We start from the raw sequence: 21,451 nt of genomic DNA, 5'->3' as shown, positions 1-21,451 counted from the left end.
CCTGCTCAGAAGAGCTCCATTTGTTCCCTATTGCCTCTACGTTAAAATACAAGTATCTCTGTTTGGCATTTAGAGCCCTTTACAATCTGGCTCCAGGCTTATTACTCATTATTCTCCCATTCACTGAAGGTCTGTTCCAACCAAACTGGTCTCCTTGCTGTTCCTCACAAACAATACTCCATTTCCTATTTTTTCTGCCTCTCCATAGGCTATCCTCACTGACTGAAGTGCACCCCTCCTCACCTCTTAGAATCTTAACTTCTTCCCAAGTTCAGCTTACATATCACCTCCTATTTGAGGCCTTCTTTCCTAATATCCCTAATGTTCTAACTGTTCAGTGTCAGAACTCCAATTATTTTGGATTTATTTTCCACATATTTTGTATGTGTACTGGTTGTTTCCCTGTGGGACAATAGGAAAACCTTGAGGGCAGGGACTCCTTTTAAAGTGTATTTATACCTGGGGCACTCAAGTAAGGCCTGTAGATTGATTCTCTGTAACCATTTCAAAACACTGGATATCCCTCTCCCTCACCATGATCCAAAGTCTCAAAGTCAGCAGCAGCATCTGTTGTACCCTTGGTCTGGTCTTCAGAAAAACATGCTCTCTAGCCTGATAATGATGCCACTTTGAGGATATAAAGCTCAGGGCCCTATAAATTGCAGGCTATCTGTGGGGAAAAGGGAAGCCAGATACTGACTCTCATTCTCTTGGGTTCGCGGCATCACGGCTTGCTGCTCCACAGGAGCCCAACTAGGGAGAAACAGAGTCGCGAACCCCTACTTTCCATTCCTGAAGCACTTCTTTCCCCAATCTCCAGCCTTCTGGTCTCAGAAGGGTTTGCTCTCAGCTGACCACGGGGGGGAGGACAGGAAGAGTCTAGCCCTCTTTCCACCCATTCATTCGGAGGCGGCGCTTCCCCGGCACCCCGGCAGAGGGAGCAGCCCCCTGGTGGCCCCTGCCGGGGGCCGTTCCCCGCCGCAGGGGCCCCGCTGCCCCCGCCACGGCTCCCACTCTCGCTCGCTCTCCCGCAGCCGCCGCCCCTTACCGATGGTGGAGATGTGGGACGAATGGAACTCGTTGTCCGTGAAGCGGCACAGGAGACAGGTCTTCCCGACCCCGGAATCCCCGATCAGAAGCAGCCGGAAAAGCACATCGTACTGCTTCGCCATGGCTGGGGCCGGGGGGGCTGCGGGGCGGAGGCGCCGACCGGGGAGCGGGCTAGCCCCGCTCGGCCGGGGCTGCTCCAGCCGCAGGCGCGGGCGGCATCGTGGCCGGCGCCCCGCGGGGGGATGCTTGCCGCTGCGGCGGGCCGGGGCTCCCCGCCTGAGCTCCGGGCGCTCCGGCGAGCCCCTCGGCGTGGGAGAACGAAGCCCGCCGAGGGGCCGGGGCCGGGCTCCGCGCTCTCTGCGGTGGCCGTGGGAGGAGAAACGCCGCCTCTGCCCGCCGCCTCTGCCCGCCGCCTCTGCCCGCCGCCTCTGCCCGCCGCCCGCCTAGCGCGGCGTTGGGTGCAGCAGCGGCGGCAGCGGCGGCGGCGGCGGCGGCAGCTCCCGCCCGCCCCTTCCTCCTCTTCGCCCCGAGGAGCGCAGGGAGAGGGGGCGGGGGAGCTGAGAGAGTGGCGAGCTGGGACTGGGAGAAACGGGGGGCTCGGGGTGGAAGTGGGGCGACGAGGCTCTAAGAGGGAAGGTGGCGTGCAGATTCACAGAAGGAAGGCCCCTCTGACTGCCGGCGCCTCAGCCTTCTCTATTCTTAGGGGAAATGAAATTTTGAAGAAATAATGAGAGCACCTAGGAAGATGCAAATGTGGGGTTGGGGAGAAAAGGTTGGATTAAGGACCATCCTATTAAATGCTGCTTTACATTTTCACACCTACCTCTGGGTTTACTTTGCTAAAACGACTGGGATTGAAACAAAAATCTGGCCTTTTAGCCTTTAACCCACCTGCTTGAGCGGGTATACAGGATTTCTCCGTTATTTGGCTGACATTGTGGATTCCAACCATGGCTTATTTGAGTTCATATCGAGTCATCGAGGGCTATGAAAAATCCAAAAGCTGATACTGGTGTTTAATATAGCCTCTGATTCTTTCTATGCCACATTAATTTCATGTTTAAAATAGGAAGGATGCTGCTCATTGCTTCACAAGAAGGACAGATGCTCATAAAACTACAACTGCAAAATACTCATTGATCTCTGTTCATCGCTCTAGTTGCTTAGGAAGGCAATGGTATTATTTTAGGCTTCTAGATAATATTTAATCAAGATATTGGCCACCTCTACCCTCCTCCAATGGTAGAAAAGAGTGAATTGCCCCCTTAAAGACATAATTTAGCAATAAAGAATGAGTTGGGCACTTAGAAGAGTGAAATAAAATGTTCCCGAAACCCTTTTTTTTTTGTCAAGAACCTGCACTAGAGGAGAACAAACCTAGCTTATCAGACAAGAGAGAAGTGAAGTAATAGAAATATCTACCTAGTTATACAGTTGGAAAAAACTAGAAGACCCAGATTCTAGTCCAACTATTACATTAAAAGAAATCTCTCTCTCTCCTCTCTCTCTCTCTCTCTCTCTCTCTCTCTCTCTCTCTCTCTCTCTCCTCTCTTTTCAAATATCCAACAAATGGTCATCCAGCTTTGGTTTAAATCCTTCTTCTAAGGGGGACTCCATTGCCTTCCAAGGCTACTCATTCTAATTTTGAATTGGTCTAATTTCTTGAAAATTTTGTCTTCCATCAAACCTAAAACTAGTCTTTGAAATTTTTGCCCTGTGCTCCTAGTTCTCTTTTGGGATAATTTAACAAATATTCCTCCTTTTCCAAGTGAAGTTCTTCAAATACTTGAAAAGAGTTTTTCTAAATCTTTTTTTTCTCCAGGCCAAATACCCTAGTTCCTTGGGTGAAAGAATATTTTGTGTTGTTAGGAAATTCTGTTTTATATCTAACAAATTCATCCCACTTCAGATTAATCCCACTAATTCCTGTAGTCTTATTAGAAATTCTATTTAAAATTTCATGACTCCTACATGCTGATTTTCTCTAGCTCATGTAATCTCAACTCTGTTAACATTTCTTTCTAATTGCCTCCATGGGTCTATTTTGTGTTCCTTTTGATTTTTCTATATCATTTAGATTACTACTAGAAATGGATATAGGACAGACAGTTCTTAATTTATCTCAATGGACCCTTCCACAGACTTCTAGATAAAATGGTTTTTATATAATTCAAATTTTCCTTGTGACATCAGAAGGGAGGGAGGAAGAAAGGTGGGAAGGGGGTCAGCACAGGGGCTGACCAAAGAAGAGGAAAAACAAGAGGCGTCAGATATGTAGAGGTCTGACACAGACTCAGATGGGAGAGCAACACATGGGAACAGAAATGGGGTATCACCTCATGATGGATAGAAGAAAAACATGAGGTCACATGTAAATAACATGTCAATGGTCTCCTCTCTGAACTAGAAAGTCTCTGCACCAAAGCTCTCAAGTAAAGCTACCATCAGTAGCAAACAACTGTTCTGCTTTCACTTTGAAGATTTTTAAAAATTTTGTTTTGTTTTTGGTGGGGAGGTGAAAACAGGAGCAGAGGAAAAAGAAAGAGAGAATATTATTGTACAGTAAAGTTAACATAGGAAGGTTTTTTTGGGAATACAGATTTCTTTCAGAATCCTTTACCTAAAGTTGAATTTGTGTAATGTGATTTTATATAAAGCAAGAACTGCCTGTACTTTATAAAACTCTCTTGTATTTCTCTTCTTCCACCACAGCTATCCTGTTTTAAATTCTTACCATCTCTAGCCTGGGCTACTGGACTACCTTGATTGTCTCCTTGCATTTCGGGCTTTTTTTTCCTACTCTATGCAGAAAACCAATATTACTGAAAAATCAGTTGATAAATTTTTTGTTCTCAATACCCCAAGATAAAATCAAAAGCTCTTCACAGTCTGTCTGCAATTTATATTTCCAAATGATTACACATTAACCTCTCCCATGTTCTCTATGTTTTAGTCAAGCAGGTATATTGCTGCCCAGAACATTCCACCCCAACTCCATACCTTTTCATAAATTGTGCCCACACATGAAAGACTTTCCCTCCTCACTTCCACATCTTGGAACACTTCGTTCTCTTCAAGCCTTAGTCCTTCAAGAGACCTTTCCAGTCATTTCTCTTACTTTAACCCCAAATGACTTTATATTTTATTATAAATGAATGAAAAGAAAAACCTGCTAGAGTGAGAGAAAATTGTACGTTTTATTCACGAACCTTGCAAGATACATCTTATAAGATAGTTTTTCTTTTCATTCATTTATAACAATTTAGGGATCATCTGGGATATTCAGAACCCCTCAAGGAAACCCCAGAAGAGACCAGGGGGAAGGAGCGCTCATAGCTTGATTTCAAGCCAGATCCTCATTTCTTTTCTGGGGTTCCCTCGGGTGGATCTCTGAATGGACCTGAAACCCTGCCATTGACAGGGAGAGTGATGGAAAATTGTGGAGATGACACAGAAAGGTAGGGAAATTTCAGTTTTTATCTTTCAAGGCTGATTCTAGACAATTCCAGGAAAGAAGTCCTAGATGGGAGGCCAGGGGTCGAAGAGGCACCTCAGGGAGGGGAGGAAGAGACCCCCCCCCATCCAATACCCAAGGAGAGGCCTTTGGGTAGGAAATGAGCTAGCTGGGACAGCAAGAATGCTGTCCAGGGTAAAGAGAAAAGTAAGCTCATCAGATACTGCTGTACTGAATGGCCACAAATCCCCATCCCAGGACAAGTCTGTCTGGTGGCCAAGGTTTGGGTCTGATGAACAGTGAATCATAAGGTACCTTTAAATAAAGAGGAGGTGGAATATACAGCATGCTGAATAATTGGGGTTGCTAAATTATGTCTAAGCAAGTTTGAAAAAGATTAAAAAAGCATAGGTGGGATCCTCTGGGTGCTCCTAGAGAGGAGGAGGCTAACAGCAGGGCCCAAGAGGAAAGGGAAAGTCTGGAGAGAGGAGAAAAAGAAATGTTTTCTAAATTAAGGAAGCCGATTGGATCCAATTCTGTGTGAGTGAGTTTGAATGTTCCCACGGGAGTGTGTGTATTTGTTCTGTCTTGTCTTGTATAAGTGTCTCTTTTAGGGTCTGAGGACCCAGCTCAAGCTTTAGAAGAGGGTTAGCTGGGAGTTGGGCCCAGGAGTTTCAGAAGGTGGGGGAGAAGGAAGTAGTGTGCAGTGGCCCCACGTGGAAATCAGCCCTTCCCTCACTGAGCCAGTGGTAGCTGTGCAAAGTGTGTAGAGTTAAGGGAAGGGAGGGGGAATTTGTAAAGAGAAAAAACTGGTTTGGGGAGAGTTTAGAAGAATTTAAGAGAAGAAAGAACCTTTAAGGAAAAGATTGAGAAGTTCTAGGAGGAAAGATTTTTTTTTTATCCTTATGAGTGTCTGAGAAAGATCCCATGCTTTCTCCCTGGGTTGGGGGAAGGGGTGGTGGGTTGGACACATGGTGGTCTTGATCCCATCCGTCATCTGGTTAAGACTTGAACCCTAGACTTGAGTCTACCCAAGTGCCCCACCCACCCATGGAGGGAGTGGGGGAGAGATAGGAGAGCTCAAGTGCTTAAACCTTAAAGGGAAAGATCCCTCCACAGGTGGGATTTGTGATTGGAAAGAAAAAAAATGTATAAGATCCAGGGGTTAAGAGACTAGTTTATTGAAAGGAAATCACGTTTAATGAATATCTGATGGCCATGTGGCCTGAGTGATGACTCTCATTGTTTCTAAAGTTTCTGAACTAGAGTTTTGGAAAGCATGCTGAGAGTTTTAAAAGAGGGATACTAGTGTAACATTCTGACAATTTGTACAGAATGGGAGGAATTAAATAACCTAGATTGTTAAATTAGTTTGGGATTAAACCATTTTAACACTATTGTAACTTTCCAAGGAGTTATGTGGTTTGGGATTTTAAACTCTATTGTAACACCTTTGGTGTTACTAAGAAGAGAAATACCTAGGTTATCAGGGACATTTACTGATTTCTTTGGGGGGAAAAGCTCTAAATGGTTTTAATGTTAAGTTTAATAAAGCTAGCAATTGTATTTTTATTTTGGATAGAGCTTTGGGAATGTGAGTGCTGGATTCTCTGTATAAAGTACTCTAAAGTTTTTACCAAATTTAACTGTTGGAAAGTTAGTTGAGTTGTAATTACATTGGGGTTTTAAATGTGTTATATGTATGAGATTGGATTCTGAGAATTTGGATAAAGAGACAAAAGTGTAAAGAACATTGGATATTCAATCTGCTCTTATTCTAAGGGAAATGAGATGTTTAAATAAGAATCTTAATTTTTAATGTATATTAACAATAAATGTTTAATTTTAAAGAAGTCAAGAATGTGGACTTCTCTCTTGGTAACTGCATGGGGGCTCTGAACAAATTGCACTTGTGGGCCCTATTGTAAGGTAACTTATTGATGAATAAGATGTTTATCAGTTATGTAATATTCTTTTGTAACTGCAAAGAGATTATATTTACAATATTTAGTTATCTCTTGTGAATGTTATTTAAATACTGTATTGTTAAAGCCTGGGATTAATGTGTGATTGCTTTGAAGGGCAATAAGGAAAATGTGAAAAAGTATGACCCTTTCTGGGATAGATTTGTGGGTTCATGAATAATGTAATAATGGAGGGATTGCTTTGTACAATCTAATAATTTGTGTGTTACTCTGTTACTCTTATTTCTGTTCTATTATAATGAAATTAATAATGCATGTTGGAAATTTAAAGCTACCTAAGATGTTTCAATGGTTTTAAAGAATTCTGAAAAGTAAGGGGGTGGCTAGGTGGCTCAGTGGATAAAGCACCAGCCCCAGAGTCAGAAGACCTGGGTTCAGGTCAGATTTCATATACTTAGTGATTGCTTAGCTGTGTGACCTTGGACAAGTCACTTAACCCAATTGCCTTGGGCAAAGTAACCATTTGTATGTTGAGGATGGCTAGTAGGTAAACAAGTTTCTATATAGATGTTTCTAGCTATGTATGTGAATTGAGAATATTTTGGATCTGTATATGTATTATTCCATAGCAGTGGTTGTTTGCTTTGAAGTAAAAGCACTATATAATATAGGAAAGATAAATACAAGATAATTTGATATTTCTCTGTGCAATCTCCTGGATAAAGGAGGTATTTATTTGTTATAAGATACAACAGGCTAGAAGGAGGTTTCTCTAGCCAAGGGGAATCTGATATACCATTTTTATATACAGATAAAGTAGATATGATTCCAGAAAAAAGGGATGTGTAGGAAACAGGCCTGTAGGGCCTGTCATAGTTAGAATACCAGGGTTTAGGCAAAGACCCAGGAAGGATACTCAGAGCTTTAGGTAGGGGTTTCATTAATTGGGCCTCCATTAAGATTACAATTGGAATTTAGTGAATTGAATTCACTGGAAGTTCTAATTAGGTAAAACAACTATTTTATATCACAGGACTTTTAATTTTCTCTTATGTCAGATACCAGGATGGTCAACAAAAAGAAATGCTACTGGGTAAATGTCATGTTCTTGGAGCCAAGGAAGCCAATGGGCCAAGAATGTCAGGTGACAGGGATGGGCAGCTGAAGGGGTGGCTTCTCAGTATGGCTGAGGTTGGATCCCTTTGACTTGATTTCCCTAAAATGACATTTGGATAATATCTCACCTGGAAGAATAAATCTGGCCTGAGACATTTGACTACCACATGACCTCTGCCTGGACATTGACATTCAATACTCATAAAGGAAATTTCTTGAATGTCCTGGAAAGTTTTAGCTAAATTAGATCTAATAGCCAGAGATGGGTTAGGTGTCTGGCTCTGACACCTATTATCAGCTACATGCTAAGATAGGAATTAAGTTTCCTTAAGGGGATATTTAGGTAAGAAAAATGGGAAATTCTTAGGATAATTACAGTTTCAAGTTTAAGGAAAGGAATGTGAGTTGGATAAGTATACCAGGAAAAGGAAAATATGGGAATATTTGGGGAAAAAAAACCTCATTTTGGTTAAGGATTTCATTAAGGAATCATTATTGTAATGAAAGCAAAGGTTAAAATTGTTTTATTTTAAGCCAGATGCTGGGTACTCTTTGAACAAAGATAACTGTTGCATGTATGTGTATGAAGCAAACTCCCAGTGAGAATGGTCACATTAACTCAAGCTTGTAAGTTTGCTCATGTAGTAAAATACTAATGGAAGTTTGTTTTAAAAGTGAATTATGTATGTCAATATGGCAATAAGGCAAAATGTTAATTGTAATAAGCTCCAGAATCTCATTGTTTAGTGATGGAAGCATGTGCTTTGATCTGAATAAGATGTTAAGCAGTTTCTCTACCAGAAGACAAGGTCTCAAGGAGTCTGAGTTGGAGAGGACTTTTTGGAACAGATTCAAGAAGCTGCTGAAGGACATTGGATGCCTCCAAGGGAGAAGAGAAGAAGAGAGGAGAGACACTGGACCAGTTATCTCCACCATCTCTCACCTATCTGTACATTGTTTATCTGTAACTTCCCCTTGACTCTGTAAGCGTGACACCCCTACTTATGCCCTTCTCCTTACGGAAAGGAGGGGAGGCAGGGTGAAAATGTTCTCCATTGAGAAAGAAAGAGGGAGATTATTGGGTGGCATTATTATAGCTATGTGAGTCTACATAGGGAATGAGTCCTATCTGATTTAGACCAACAGGGTGTTAGTAAAGGTAGAAGGAGAGTCTAGCTGGCAGAAGTCAATGCCCAGTCTTTTGGTGTGGCTGTTGGACTTGGGTACCCCTTGGTCTGGCCCAGATTCTCAGTCCTTGGTCAAGGGTGAAGGGTGACACAGGATTCTGATCCAGAGGAGAGAGACACCAGTGGCATGTGACTGCATCAGTTGAGGACTATTGTTTATAACTGACTGGCCAGGATATTTGCCTGGAGAGTAGCAAATGTCTGGACATGACCAGAAGCAGGGTACATATATTCAGGACTCAGCAACAAGATAGGTGGCCTCATACTCATGTGAGATGAATGACAGTACCTGGATCCCTTGTAAAGATGCGCAAACTGGGGCATTTGTTAAAGGAAACTGATTATGAGTCAGTATGGACTTGCAAGGAAAGTGCTGAAATGGCCATTTGCAAGAAAGACAATTTAAGGAACATCACTAGGTATATTAGCTATTCTTAGGCTTGATCCAATGGCACAAAATCAGGAATTTAGTTTGGATTTGGAGCCAGGAAGACCTTTCTAAAGACATTGGTATAAAAACTTGCAGTAGAAGGAGGTACAGCAACTTTGGAAATGTACCTATTATCATGATGATTATATGGCCTATTTAAGAGGGCCCCTTGGAAGTAAAGAGGAGGAATAGTATTATCCATTTGTTGGAAACTATTCCTGGAAGATCAACTAACACTAGAGGGATATTATTGGATTTGTAGGACTACTGCCTAGACCCAGTTGTCCAAAGAGTTGGTCAGGGAGTTATCTAGACTTAAGGGCCTACTACCTGGGCACAGGATGGAAGTTGGGGCTATGGAACCCCAGTTTATCCTGAATAGACTAATAAGACTCCAAGTTGTAGTGGAAAAATTACCAACCACACAGCTAGGGCCTTGGACTTGCTGGCTGACCAAACAAGAGAGACGAGTATTCAGCATAGCTTGGTACTAGACTACCTGTTAGCCAAGGAAGGAGGAAGCTGTGGTAAATTGAACTTGTCAAGCTGCTGCCTAAAGATAGATGACAATGGGAAGGTGGTAAAGAAGATAAGCAGGGATATTAGAAAGTTGGCACATGTTCCATTCCAAACCTGGATGAGCACATTTAGTACCTCTTAGATGAACTGGTTTACTGGTTCATAGTGGAAACAGTTACTGAGTATCTTACTATTGGCCTTAAGTGGGAGAATCCTATTAGCCGTGTGCATCTCCCATGTATAATCCAGTTAATTCAAATAGTACAAGATTTTATCAGCAAATTAGGACTGGTGTATGGCTCTAATAAAGAAGAGGTAAAGATATTGATAGGGAAAGTCAGTAGTCCTATCAAGGATGAGGATTGTGAATTAATTTGAGGAAGACACTGCTGGTGAAGTGTGAAGACCAAGTTGTTATTAAAAAGAAAAGGGGGGAGTTGTGAGAAATGTAGTATGTTGGTCTTCACAGGGTGTGGAGGGGAGCCCTTAGGGAATCCATTATAAAGGGGGAATGGCCCAGCCAATCAAAAGACTGGAAGAATTTTCCTAATCCTATTCCAGGGATACCAAACCCCAAACCGGTTCTCAAGAAGTCAAGAGTGACCTAGAGATCTTGACATAATGCTACTGACTTTGCACAATTAGGTAACTGAATATTAACCCACACACCCCCTGTGACAATTGGGGTTCATTGGCATATCATGCATCATATGATGTGGGTAGGGATCTTATTAGGGGCATATCATGGAATGGGCGGACCTTTTAGATTGTAACTCAAACTCTGAGAGCCTATGAACATCCAAGAGGGAGGGGAAAAAGTTTCTGAAGACCATAAATTACCTGACTTTGAAGACTAACTAGTGCCTCATGCCTAGGAGTGACGTACCCATATTTTGTAAGATGTATCTTGCAAGGTTCGTGAATAAAATGTACAATCTTCTCTCACTCTAGCAGGTTTTTCCTTTTCATTCATTTATAACATATTGATTTTGCCCCTTTGAGTACATTTGAAAGATGATCAATGACATCAGAATGGTGATGTCTTGACTTGCAAGTGAATTGTATTTAAGTAAGGAAGGCCTGGGCAAAGTCACCAACCTCATTCTCTCCTCCAGAGTCACCCAGGTCCAGTGACAATATATAAATGGGGAAGACTTGATATAGCTCTGGATGCAGTGGAAGATGTTGACCTTCTTTAAGCTAAGGACTTTCCCAGGTCTCAGTTTGTCTGAGGCAATGCCCATTCAGAGATTAAAAACTAGGTAAGAAATGAGCCAAAAATGGTCTCTTTTACTCAGTCAAAAAAAAATCAATCTGGGAGGGGAAGACCCTCAAGGTTGTTGGCCAAAACAGAAATAAGTGCTATTTACACTAACTGAGTCATCAAAGCCCAAATAATGACCAAGTGTGGCTTGGGCTGTAACCTATTATTGGCCAGTTGGTGAGAGCAAGGAATGGAAGGAGGATCTCCAATCCTCCAAATAGAGGGAAGAGGCAACTGAAGATGAATCATAGTGTTTACTCAAAACCAAAGACAACCTTCATGGAGATAGGATTTCAGATGATCTTATGCTGGAGTGGGGTATGGTATTCCCCTGAAGTTAAGCAGAGATGATGACAGAAAATATGATTTAATGAGAAAAGAAGAATTTTTAAAATCCTCTTTCAAACTAAATAGAAGGGGCAACTAGATAGCACAGTGGATAGTGCACCAGTCCTGGAGTCAGGAGGACCAGAGTTCAAATCAGACCTCAGAAACTTAATAATTACCTAGATGTGTGACCTAGGGCAAGTCACTTAACCCCCATTGTCTTGCCAAAAAAAAATTCACTCTAAATAGAAATAAAGGTTATATTCTCAGGATTTTTTGTGTGTGGGTTTAAGGCTCTGTCAAGTAGTTTGATTAAATAAGTTTTATTTATGTATCTATGCATGCTTGTATGGAGATGTGTATGTGTGTGTTTATATACTATTTATACATCAGTAATTGGAGAGAAGGTGATTCATAAATGTGTGATTTTTTTTTGTTTGGTGCTGCCCTTGATGACCATGAAATTGGGGATGCCATCCCAAAATGCAGGGTTCTTTAAGTGCCAGTCATGAGTTTTTCACTTATATAAACACACACACACACACACACACACACACACAGTCAAAAAAATAATTACATATAATTTCCATTATAGAATTTTGATTTAGATTTAAGCAAAGTAGCACTAAAAACTTTTTCTGTATTCACATTTAGCAAATATGGATTATTCTATCTATAAATTGAATTGATATTGAAATCTTTTAATCACGTAACTTACAAAAAAATAGGGAATTTTAGGAGGGATGATCTTCAGTTGCCTCTTCCCCCTGTTTGGAGGACTAGAGATTGGGCCAAAAATGGTCTCCTTCCAAAGTCTTTCACTTTAGAAGGTTCACAACCTTCCAGATAATTTCAAGTAGTTCTGCTTGACTTCTATTCCATCTACTCCATAGTAGTCACCCACTCCCCTTTTTATTTTCCTTCCTTCTCCATTATATTATAAGTTCCTTGAGAACAGGAATTGTTATCTTTTTCTTACTTGTATTTAATATAACGATCAGGATGTATAGTGGCACTTAATAAATGTTTATTGAATTGAATATACATAACATCCATACTCTCTACAATTTAATTTGTACTTTCTTGTCATTTGGTCATTTTCAGTCGTACCTGACTCTTCTTGAGATTTTCTTGGCAAAGATACTGGAGAAGTCTGTCATTTCCTTCTTCAGCTCATTTTACAGATGAGCAAACAGACAAACAGGATGAAATGATTTGTCCAGGGTCACATAGCTAGTGTCTGAGGTTGGATTGGTATTCAAGTCTTTCTGACTCCAGGCCCAGTGCTTTATCTAGTGTGCCACCAAATTGCCCAACTTATACTTGCCCTTAGATGAAGTGCTATCTTGGATTCTAGAGGTAATTGTCCTAAGGTAGGTTGAAGGGTATTCAGAGTTAAAGGGTATTCCTTTGGGGGGGGGGGGAATCATCCCTCCTCAAATTCCCTCTTTTTTTGTAAGTTACGTGATTAAAAGATTTCAATATCAATTCAATTTGTAGATAGAATAATCCATATTTGCTAAATGTGAATACAGAAAAAGTTTTTAGTGCTACTTTGCTTAAATCTAAATCAAAATTCTATAATTGAAACTATATGTAATTATTTTTTGACTGTTATCTCAAAAATTTATTTCGTGACTATCCTGGTCAATGCTGTAAAATGAAGGATAAATATCTGATATTTTCTATCCAATAAATTCCTATAACTAATGGGGGAGGGGAAATATTATTTAATATAACCCTCTAGTGATGCCACTGTTGGTTTGGTAAATTCTTCATGTTTTGGGGAAACATGGGGGAAAATTGTAGTTTGGTAATAGAGCAGTTTCAATCAGAAAAGTTCTATTGACTAAAGACATCACAATTCTTTTCAAATATCAAAAAACTTAGTGGCAAATCACCTTACTGTTTTGTTAGTTGGTGAAAATGAAACTCATACTGAAACCTGAACTTTAATTGAATAAAAAGCTAAGAAAGGAAAGGAAAATGTCTACTCAATATTCCTTCTTTTTTCCCTTAATTCCCCTGAAGATTTAATTTTAATTTTATTTAATTAATTTTATTATTCTTTCTTTATTTTATTATTTTTTTATTTTAATTTTTACTTCCTATAATTCTGAAAGCTTAGCAATGAGGTTCTATTTCTCTATGTTTACTACTGAAATTTCAGAAAAGGCTTCATTGAAAGGTAGGGAGATAGAAATTAAGGTGTTAAGTCAGCAAGTTTTTCCCAGAAAAATGAAATATTGCTTATCTTTTTGTTCTGTTCCCTGAACTTGAAAAAGTCAACTAATTTTTATTAAATGATATAATGTTGTATGTATGTGAATATAAGAGTGTTTATGTATAATTATGTAAGCATGTGTGCATATTTGTATATGTGTATATTAGTATGTGAATGTGAAAGTCTGTGTGCATATGAATGTGTATGTGAATTGAGTGTATGTTTTTGGACCTATATAGCACTGGTGTATGAAACATTTTTTTGGAACTCTTCACTAAAAAAATCATGTTGATCCAGAAAACTCACCTGTAATTTATAGGTTTAGTTACCTTGGATATTGAGATTTTATTAAATGACTTGTCCACAGTCTCCTAGTCAGTATGTGTGAAAGGCAGAATTTGAAACTATATCTAACTGACATAAGACCAGATCTCCATTCAATGTCCCAAACAGATATATTTAACTCTGTTTAACACATACATCTCTTTTTTCTGAATTGTAAAGGAGACAAAGAGTGAGAGTTTTTGTAACAAGTAGCCAGGAATATATTTTCCAATAGTTTAGAGAAAGTCATAACTCCATTGATTTGAAGTGGCATATTGTGTTTCAGATTCAGCTTCTAAATTTATAATAAAGAGGAAAAATCCTAGTGAACTTGATAGGTACTCTCATTACATTAGAAGACAAGGAAACTGAACCTTTGAATTCAGTTAGAATTTCCTGGTTACATTACTGCTCATTGTTTTTATAGAAGGAGGGGGAGGGGAAGAGATGTTGCTCACTTTGTATATGAAAACAGAAAAACAAAACCAAAGCGACTTTGTTATAATTTCTGCCATGACTAGATTAGTGCTAAATGTGTTTCCTAGATGAGTACAGTTAGGGACATTTTAGGTACAAAGAAGAAATAAATTGATTTGATTTTTAAATTTTTTTCATCATTCCATATAACACATAATATTTTAGTAGCAATTCTGTTTAATTGTCTTCAAATTGACCTTCTTTATGCTTCCTAGCTCTATTCCTATTGATCAGAGACTAGACCGTAAATAATATCTACATGTCTCCTTATTGGCACCATTAGCTGCTCCCCCATTAGCCCCCTGTAGAAAAATGACCTAACCTCATTTCAAGTGCAACAGTCCTAAACAGAATTCTTCAAGCCAGGAGGAAAATTGACTTCTCAGGGAGCTGCTCTTCCTAGTCTACCCTTCAAAAAAACCAGGTCTGCCATTACCTGAGGGTACATTCTCTTATTAAAAGAGTTCAGGAAATTTCATCATGCTGGATTGATTCCCAAAACTGATAGTTTAAGGCTGACAAGCAAAGTCTGGCAGGTGAATTCTACTCCTGTGTTTCTCATGTCACCTTGCAGAGATCTATTTCCTCCCTTTGGGATAGTATCCTCCCCACCCCCACCTCTGCCTTTCAAGGATGAAAAAGTGATCCACAGTCAGGAACTTTAAAAGGACTGTTAGACACAGGACTGTATCACTAAAGACAGTAGAGTGGCTTTGGAGGCTTTCTTTAATTAGAGTTCTAAATAGGACAGCTTATTCCATTCCCTTGTCTGAATAGAATATCTTGGCATTTTCTATGGCTCAGCTTGCATTGTCATGGATTTCAGCAACCCAGAGAGATGCAAGAGGAATATATGGCTAGCTGTCCCTGTCCTGTGAAAACTTCAGGAGCTAGTGTTCAAGTTGCTGTCATACTAGCTGATTCTTTTAACAGAAAAACAAGTGCCTATCTCTGCACCCACAGCACACAGAGCATGCTCACTCTTTGGATTGCTGTCTGAGAGAGAGAGAGAGAGAGAGAGAGAGAGAGAGAGAGAGAGAGAGAGAGAGAGAGAGAGAGAGACCATAGAGAGAGGTGCCATAGCAACAAAGCAAAATGCTTAGAGAGACACAAGAGGGAACACATGGCAGTACCACCTGCAGGTTGGGCCTTCCTTCCTCACAGACCCATATTTATATTTGCAATGCCATGGTTACTGTGTGCAATTCATTCTCCTTGGTGAAGGACTTCCCTCATATTTCAAGACCTCTTGGGAAACTGGAAAATAGAGGAAATACCAGAATGGTTATTGACATGTTATTAACCAAAATTCTGGCATCAACTTGGGCAGTGTTATCCCTATAACCTAGTAGGGAATGGAGAAAGGAAATGTAAAGAATAAGATCTCTTAAATTCTAAAATGAGAGGGGAAGCAGAGAAGGGACATGAATATCAAGGTCTTGAACTTGGTTCCTTTCTAGACTATTTCCCACAAGGTCTATAATGATAATTTTTTCTGAATAAGTGATAGACCAATTAGAGTTTAGGGAAGACAAAGACCTTAAGACAGCAGGTTCTCTTTCTTAAAGCTTCAGTTTTTGTTATTCTTCTTTTTCAGTCATTTTCAGTCACATCCAATTCTTCATGACCTCATTTGGAATTTTCTTAGCATTGATACTTTAATTGTTTGCCATTTCCTTCTCCAATTCAATTTACAGATAAGGAGACTGGGGAAAACAGGGTTAAATGACTTGCTAGGAAAAGTCTGCAGCTGAATTTGAACTCAGGAAGATGAGTCTTCCTGACTCCAAATCTGGCATTCCATTCCATCCATTGCACTTAAACTGCCCTTATTTTTAAATTATACCTTCCCCCCTTCCCCAAAATCTAGAAAAGACTTTTACTCTAAGGTTACTTTTTTTTTTTTGCAAAGCAATGGGGTTAAGTGGCTTGCCCAAGGCCACACAGCTAGGTAATTATTGCCTGAGGCCAGACCTGAACTCAGGCACTCCTGACTCCAAGGGCTGGTGCTCTATCTACTGCGCCACCTAGCTGCCCCTAGAAAGGACTTTTAGACAAGAGAAATATTATTTTCTAAATATTTTCAGTTCAACTAAAAAGGAAGTTTATAATAAGCTTCTACAGAACACTGAGTTACTGCTACTATAATATAAAATAAACCTTACTCTTAAATCTCAATATTGATTGATTGATTAGCTACATTAGTTAACCACTATCTCCAGAATCAAACTCAACTTTTCCAGCTCACTGAAGTTCATACATACTAATAATTTCTAGAAATATATATTCCATACCAAGGTGAGAAATGAAGTTTAGGCTCTTTCATATGTTACCCAATCTTATCCATTAGGAACACTGGATTATAAATGAAAATTATAAGTTTCTTAAGGGCAAAGATAATTTTTCCACCTCTTTTTGTACTTAGCACTTAGGTCTTAGCAGAATGTGTAGCATATATTAGTCATTTAATAAATGTTTCTTGATTGATTGATTATTGATTGAAAAGGGTCTCAGAATTTAGAACCCTTCCTCAGTAAAGGCAGATACTGTGCAGCCTCTCTAAGAAACAGATACTGGGAAATAGAACCAGCTTTCATATATAGATAGTTAAATTATGCTTCATACTATACTGACTCATTTCTCCCTTAAATAAAATAAACAAATAATATCATTTGATATCATTTGATTCCATCTCCCTCTCTCACTCTACTGACACAATAGCTGAAGCTGTCATTTCTACCTATTCTGACTACTGTAATAATCTCCTAATTTGCCCCTCTTCTTCCTGTCTTTCCCCTCTACAATGAATATTTTAAATGTCACTTTAAATGAAATACATGCTTAATGGGTAATTCAGTACTGTTCTGATGCAATAGATAGAGCACTGGCCTTGGAATCAGGAGAATGGGAGTTCAAATCTAGCCTCAGACACTTGATACTAGCTATGACCTAGGGCAAGTCACTTAACCCTGATTGCCTTGCATCCAGAATCATCTCCAATCATCCTCATTCATATTTGGCCATTAGATCCAGGCTCTGGAGGAGAAAGTGAAGCTGGTGACTGAGCACAGCCTCCCCTTACTGAAATCCAGTTCATGTACTTTTTGTGGCATCACCTCCCTGATGTCATGGTCTTCTCTGAAAATGAAGGATAAAATACATTCTTCATCATCATCATCTACAATGAATCCTCCACATAATAGAAAAAATAAATTTCTAAGGTTGACTATATGATTTCCTTGTTCAAAAATATTTAATGATTCATTACTGTGTAGCTTTTTCTCACAAATCCAATTTACACATAAGTCAAAATACCATCTTCATTTTGTCATTGGTCCTCTTGGGAGAACAACTATATTTGTTCAACAACAACATTTCCTACTAGTACAAATTCCTTAGATTGGCATTTAAAGCCCTTCTATAACAGGGTTCCAATTTATATTTCCAGCCTTTTTTCACATTACTTTAATCAGTTCTGATAACAAATGACAGAGGTTTTGCAACCACTCTGAACTTCTTCAAAAATACCAAAGAGCTCACACAGATAAAAAGCAAAAAGCTTTCTTTATTCCACTGGGAAAGAGAGATTAGACAATTATGCCAGGATCTCTTCTGGTTGGACACCCAAGACAGTGAGGTTAAATCTTGATTTATATATTTGTGGCTAGATAAAAAAAAATCAAATAGTATAGTGTAGCACTGGTGGTGAGATATAGCAACAAAAATAAGGCAAGGTAGTTAGTGATAAAATATCCATTCATAACAGGACTTCATGTCTGGGTCTGTTTTTGCTTGCCCAAGCTCAGAGAACATCAGTTCTGTGATTTAGTTACACCAGTGTTCATCTAGAGGATGAGAACAAAGAATTATCATTAGGCAAAGTTCAGGGCACAGCTTGCTTTCTGGGACTTAACTCTGGAAAGCAGGGTGTCTCTCTCTTAATTGTAAAGAGAAAGAGTAAGAAGAGAATGGTGGTTTTGAATCCTGACACTTTCTATAAATGTGATGTTTGCTGAATAAATTGAATTTTCTACTGCTGTTCTACATACTTGGCCTTCTACCCATATTGTCCTTCTAGTCCATATCTCTACTTCCTTTCATTTCTACCCTTCTCTAGATAGCTATATATTCTCAGTGTCTCCTCTCCCTAAACACATGTTCATTTCTTAATCTTATTAAGATTTAACTATAGGGGCGGCTAGGTGGCTTAGTGGATAAAGCACAGGCCTTGGAGTCAGGAGTACCTGGGTTCAAATCTAGTCTCAGACACTTAATAATTACCTAGCTGTGTGGCCTTGGGCAAGTCACTTAACCCCATTTGCCTTGCGAAACAACTAAAAAAAAAGATTTAACTATACTGAGTTAAAGAGTTAAATAGAAAGAATGAACTTTATCTCAAGAGATCTAGTTCTAGTCTAGTTCAAATCATAGTTCTATCATTTAACTCTATGATCATAGGCAAATCATTTAAAAGTTCTGAGTTTTAGTTTTCTTACCTTTAAACTGGGATTAGTAATGCTTGCACTTTTCATTCTCCAAGGTTGTTGTGAGATTAGGGAAGAGAGTGAGAAGGTGGATTTTGGTTAATTAAAACAAATAATTTTGGGGCAGCTAGGTAGTGCAGTGGATAGAGCACCAGCCCTGGAGTCAGGAGGACCTGAGTTCAAATCTGACCTCAGACACTTAATAATTACCTAGTTGTGTGGCTTGCCAAAAAATAAATTAATAAATACTTTTTCTAAAAAAAAAGAATAGCATAACAGCAAAATAATAGTGTATATTTCTGTCAGGCTTGAAAAGTTATAAAATAATTTCCCTCAGTTCAGATGAAATTGAGATTCAAGTAACAGCCTTTCTATCCACCCATCCTCTTTGTATAGAAACCAACTTGTACACTCTGATTATATGAGATTCCCTAACCTTTTCTTCCCTTCTGCCCCCCTACAGTGTATTCCTTTTCTTCTCTTTTCTTAATTCATCAAGACATAACAGAACCACTCCCAGACCTTGTTTAATTAGTATCTTCCCATGACTCCTATATAAACATTTATCTTTGTTTAGACCTTTATCATTGTTCATTAACAATTAATTCATATACCTTTTCATTCTTCTCTAACAGTTGTTTTTGGACTTCAAAGTGTCTCTACAGCTGTAGTCTTTTCATGAAGAATACTGAGAAGTTCTCTCTTTTAGTAAAAATTCATTTTACACAGATAGCATTATACTGAATTCTTGAAATAAGCCCATATCCTTTGCCTTTAGTAATGTGATTCTCTGATATTGTTTAGTGGTGGCTTGTAAATCATGTTTGATCCTGACTGTGGCTCCTTGATACTTGAATTAATTCTTTCTGGCTGTTTCCAGTCTTTTCCCTTTGCTTGGAATTTAATTATTATGTTCCTAAGAGTTTTCTTTTGGGGGATTCTTTCAGAAGGTGACAAGGAGATTCTTTTTCTACAGTACCTGCTGGGTACTAAGAGATCTGGATAATTTTATTTCAAGATTTTCTGTAATATGATGTCTAGGCTCTTTTTTATGTCTTGATATTCAGATAGTCTGATGATTCTTACATTTTCTTCTGTTTGATCTATTTTTCTTAGCAATTTATTTTTTCTTAGCATTTTGTCTTAGCTATGAGATACCTTTTTTACTATTTTTTACTTTGACATTATTGTAATGCTTCTAATTGCTTTATAGAGTTATTGACTTCTCTTTATCTAATTTTTATGGAAGTTGCTACTTGGGTAAGGTCTTATTATCTCTTGTGCCAAGCTGTAGCTTCCTGTTCCAATTCTTTTTTACATAACTCTCAATTTTTTTCCATTTTTTCCTTAAGTGCTTGTGTTCTATTTTTGGAAACATTTTAAACCCTTTTTTTTAAAAAAGAAACTTTTGCTTTAACTCTTCCAAGAATTCTAGTTGAGTTTGTGCCCAGGTTGTGTTTTACTTTGAATCATTGCTTATAGCTATTTTGGAGTCATTCTCTTCTTTGTACCCCCACCCTGAGCTGAGTTCGGTTAGTTTCTGAGACAAGTTTGAGGAGTGAACTCCTGCTACATTATTCCCCTTTCAAAAAGTGGAAAATTCTTTTGGTGCAGAGTGACAGAATTATAGGCTTCTCTTTGGTCTGGGATTCCTACCTTGATTATTCCTCTGTTGACCTAGAGGCTGGAAAGTGAGACCCTACTCTGAAGCTAGAACCTGAGTCAAATTGCTGCTGCTATCTTCTGAACTTTTTTGTATTGGTTCCCTTTTCATTCCATCCTAGATGGATCTGTGACCTAAAACTGAATGGTGGCCAACAAAGCTGGCAGTTTCCATTTGTCCCAGTTGCAGAGTGCTAGGGGTTGTTCCATCTGGGTCTGGGACCTTCTCTTATCCTGGTGCATAATTCTTCTTGGCTTGCCAGAGTGATCTGCAGGGAGCATGCTTCTCTGGTACAACCTGATTCCCAGTGTCTGAAGCTTTCCTTATACCTAGATTGAGTTGGGGTAAACAAAAAACTTACTTTGACATTTTTTGTATTTCCCCATCTGGATTAATTATGGTTCATTTTCTAGTTCTTCTCAGAGGAATTTGTGAATAGGAACTCACAACATTGCTCCCCATCACTCTGTCATCTTGACTTTATTTCTTATTATGCTAATCATATTATATAATTTGGCTCTGTTCCTACTTCTCATCTGAAGCTACTTTCTCAAAGGACACTGTAACCCCATTTCCACCCAAACCTAGGCTGAAGGACAGTCACATGATATTGCATACTGGGTATATGGAGAGACATATGAGTCTGATTGAGAAACCTCTGAACCTATACCTGTTTATAGAAAGGATAGGTTTCTTTAAACTTAGAGAGACAGTTAAATAATAATAATAGAGGAAATTTTAAAAAGATGGGCAGAGGTGGGGTGGGGTTGGGAAGACAAATCTTTGAATAGCAGACAGATCTCCCTGGAGTCTCGGATTTTTGAAGAAGCTATACCTTAACATAACCCTAGACCTGAAACTCTAGAGACTTTTAAGAACAGGCTTTCCATTGAGATCACTCTTTCAGTTGTTTTTCAATCATGTCTGACTCTTTATGACCCTATTCTTGGCAAAGATTCTGGAGTAGTTTTCCATTTAACCTCTCCAGATCATTTTATTGATGAGGA

General features: G+C 39.2%; 1 protein-coding gene across 2 annotated transcripts in view; it reads right to left on the bottom strand.

The window, feature by feature from the left end:
- The window catches only part of RAB15 (RAB15, member RAS oncogene family), a 50,997-nt gene extending 49,769 nt beyond the window's left edge, over positions 1–1,228 (bottom strand). Inside the window, exon 1 of one of the 2 annotated variants that reach the window (XM_074236105.1) lies at positions 1,049–1,228. In XM_074236105.1, the coding sequence (XP_074092206.1) occupies positions 1,049–1,172 (124 nt within the window). In that variant the 5' untranslated portion in view covers positions 1,173–1,228. The remainder of the gene's footprint in view (positions 1–1,048) is intronic. The other variant, XM_074236106.1, reaches the window with a different exon arrangement.
- Positions 1,229–21,451: the final 20,223 nt, after the last annotated feature.

The sequence above is a fragment of the Macrotis lagotis genome, chromosome 4 (assembly GCF_037893015.1).
Source record: "Macrotis lagotis isolate mMagLag1 chromosome 4, bilby.v1.9.chrom.fasta, whole genome shotgun sequence".
NCBI lineage: Eukaryota > Metazoa > Chordata > Mammalia > Peramelemorphia > Peramelidae > Macrotis > Macrotis lagotis.
This window is presented reverse-complemented; position numbering and strand designations above follow the sequence as displayed.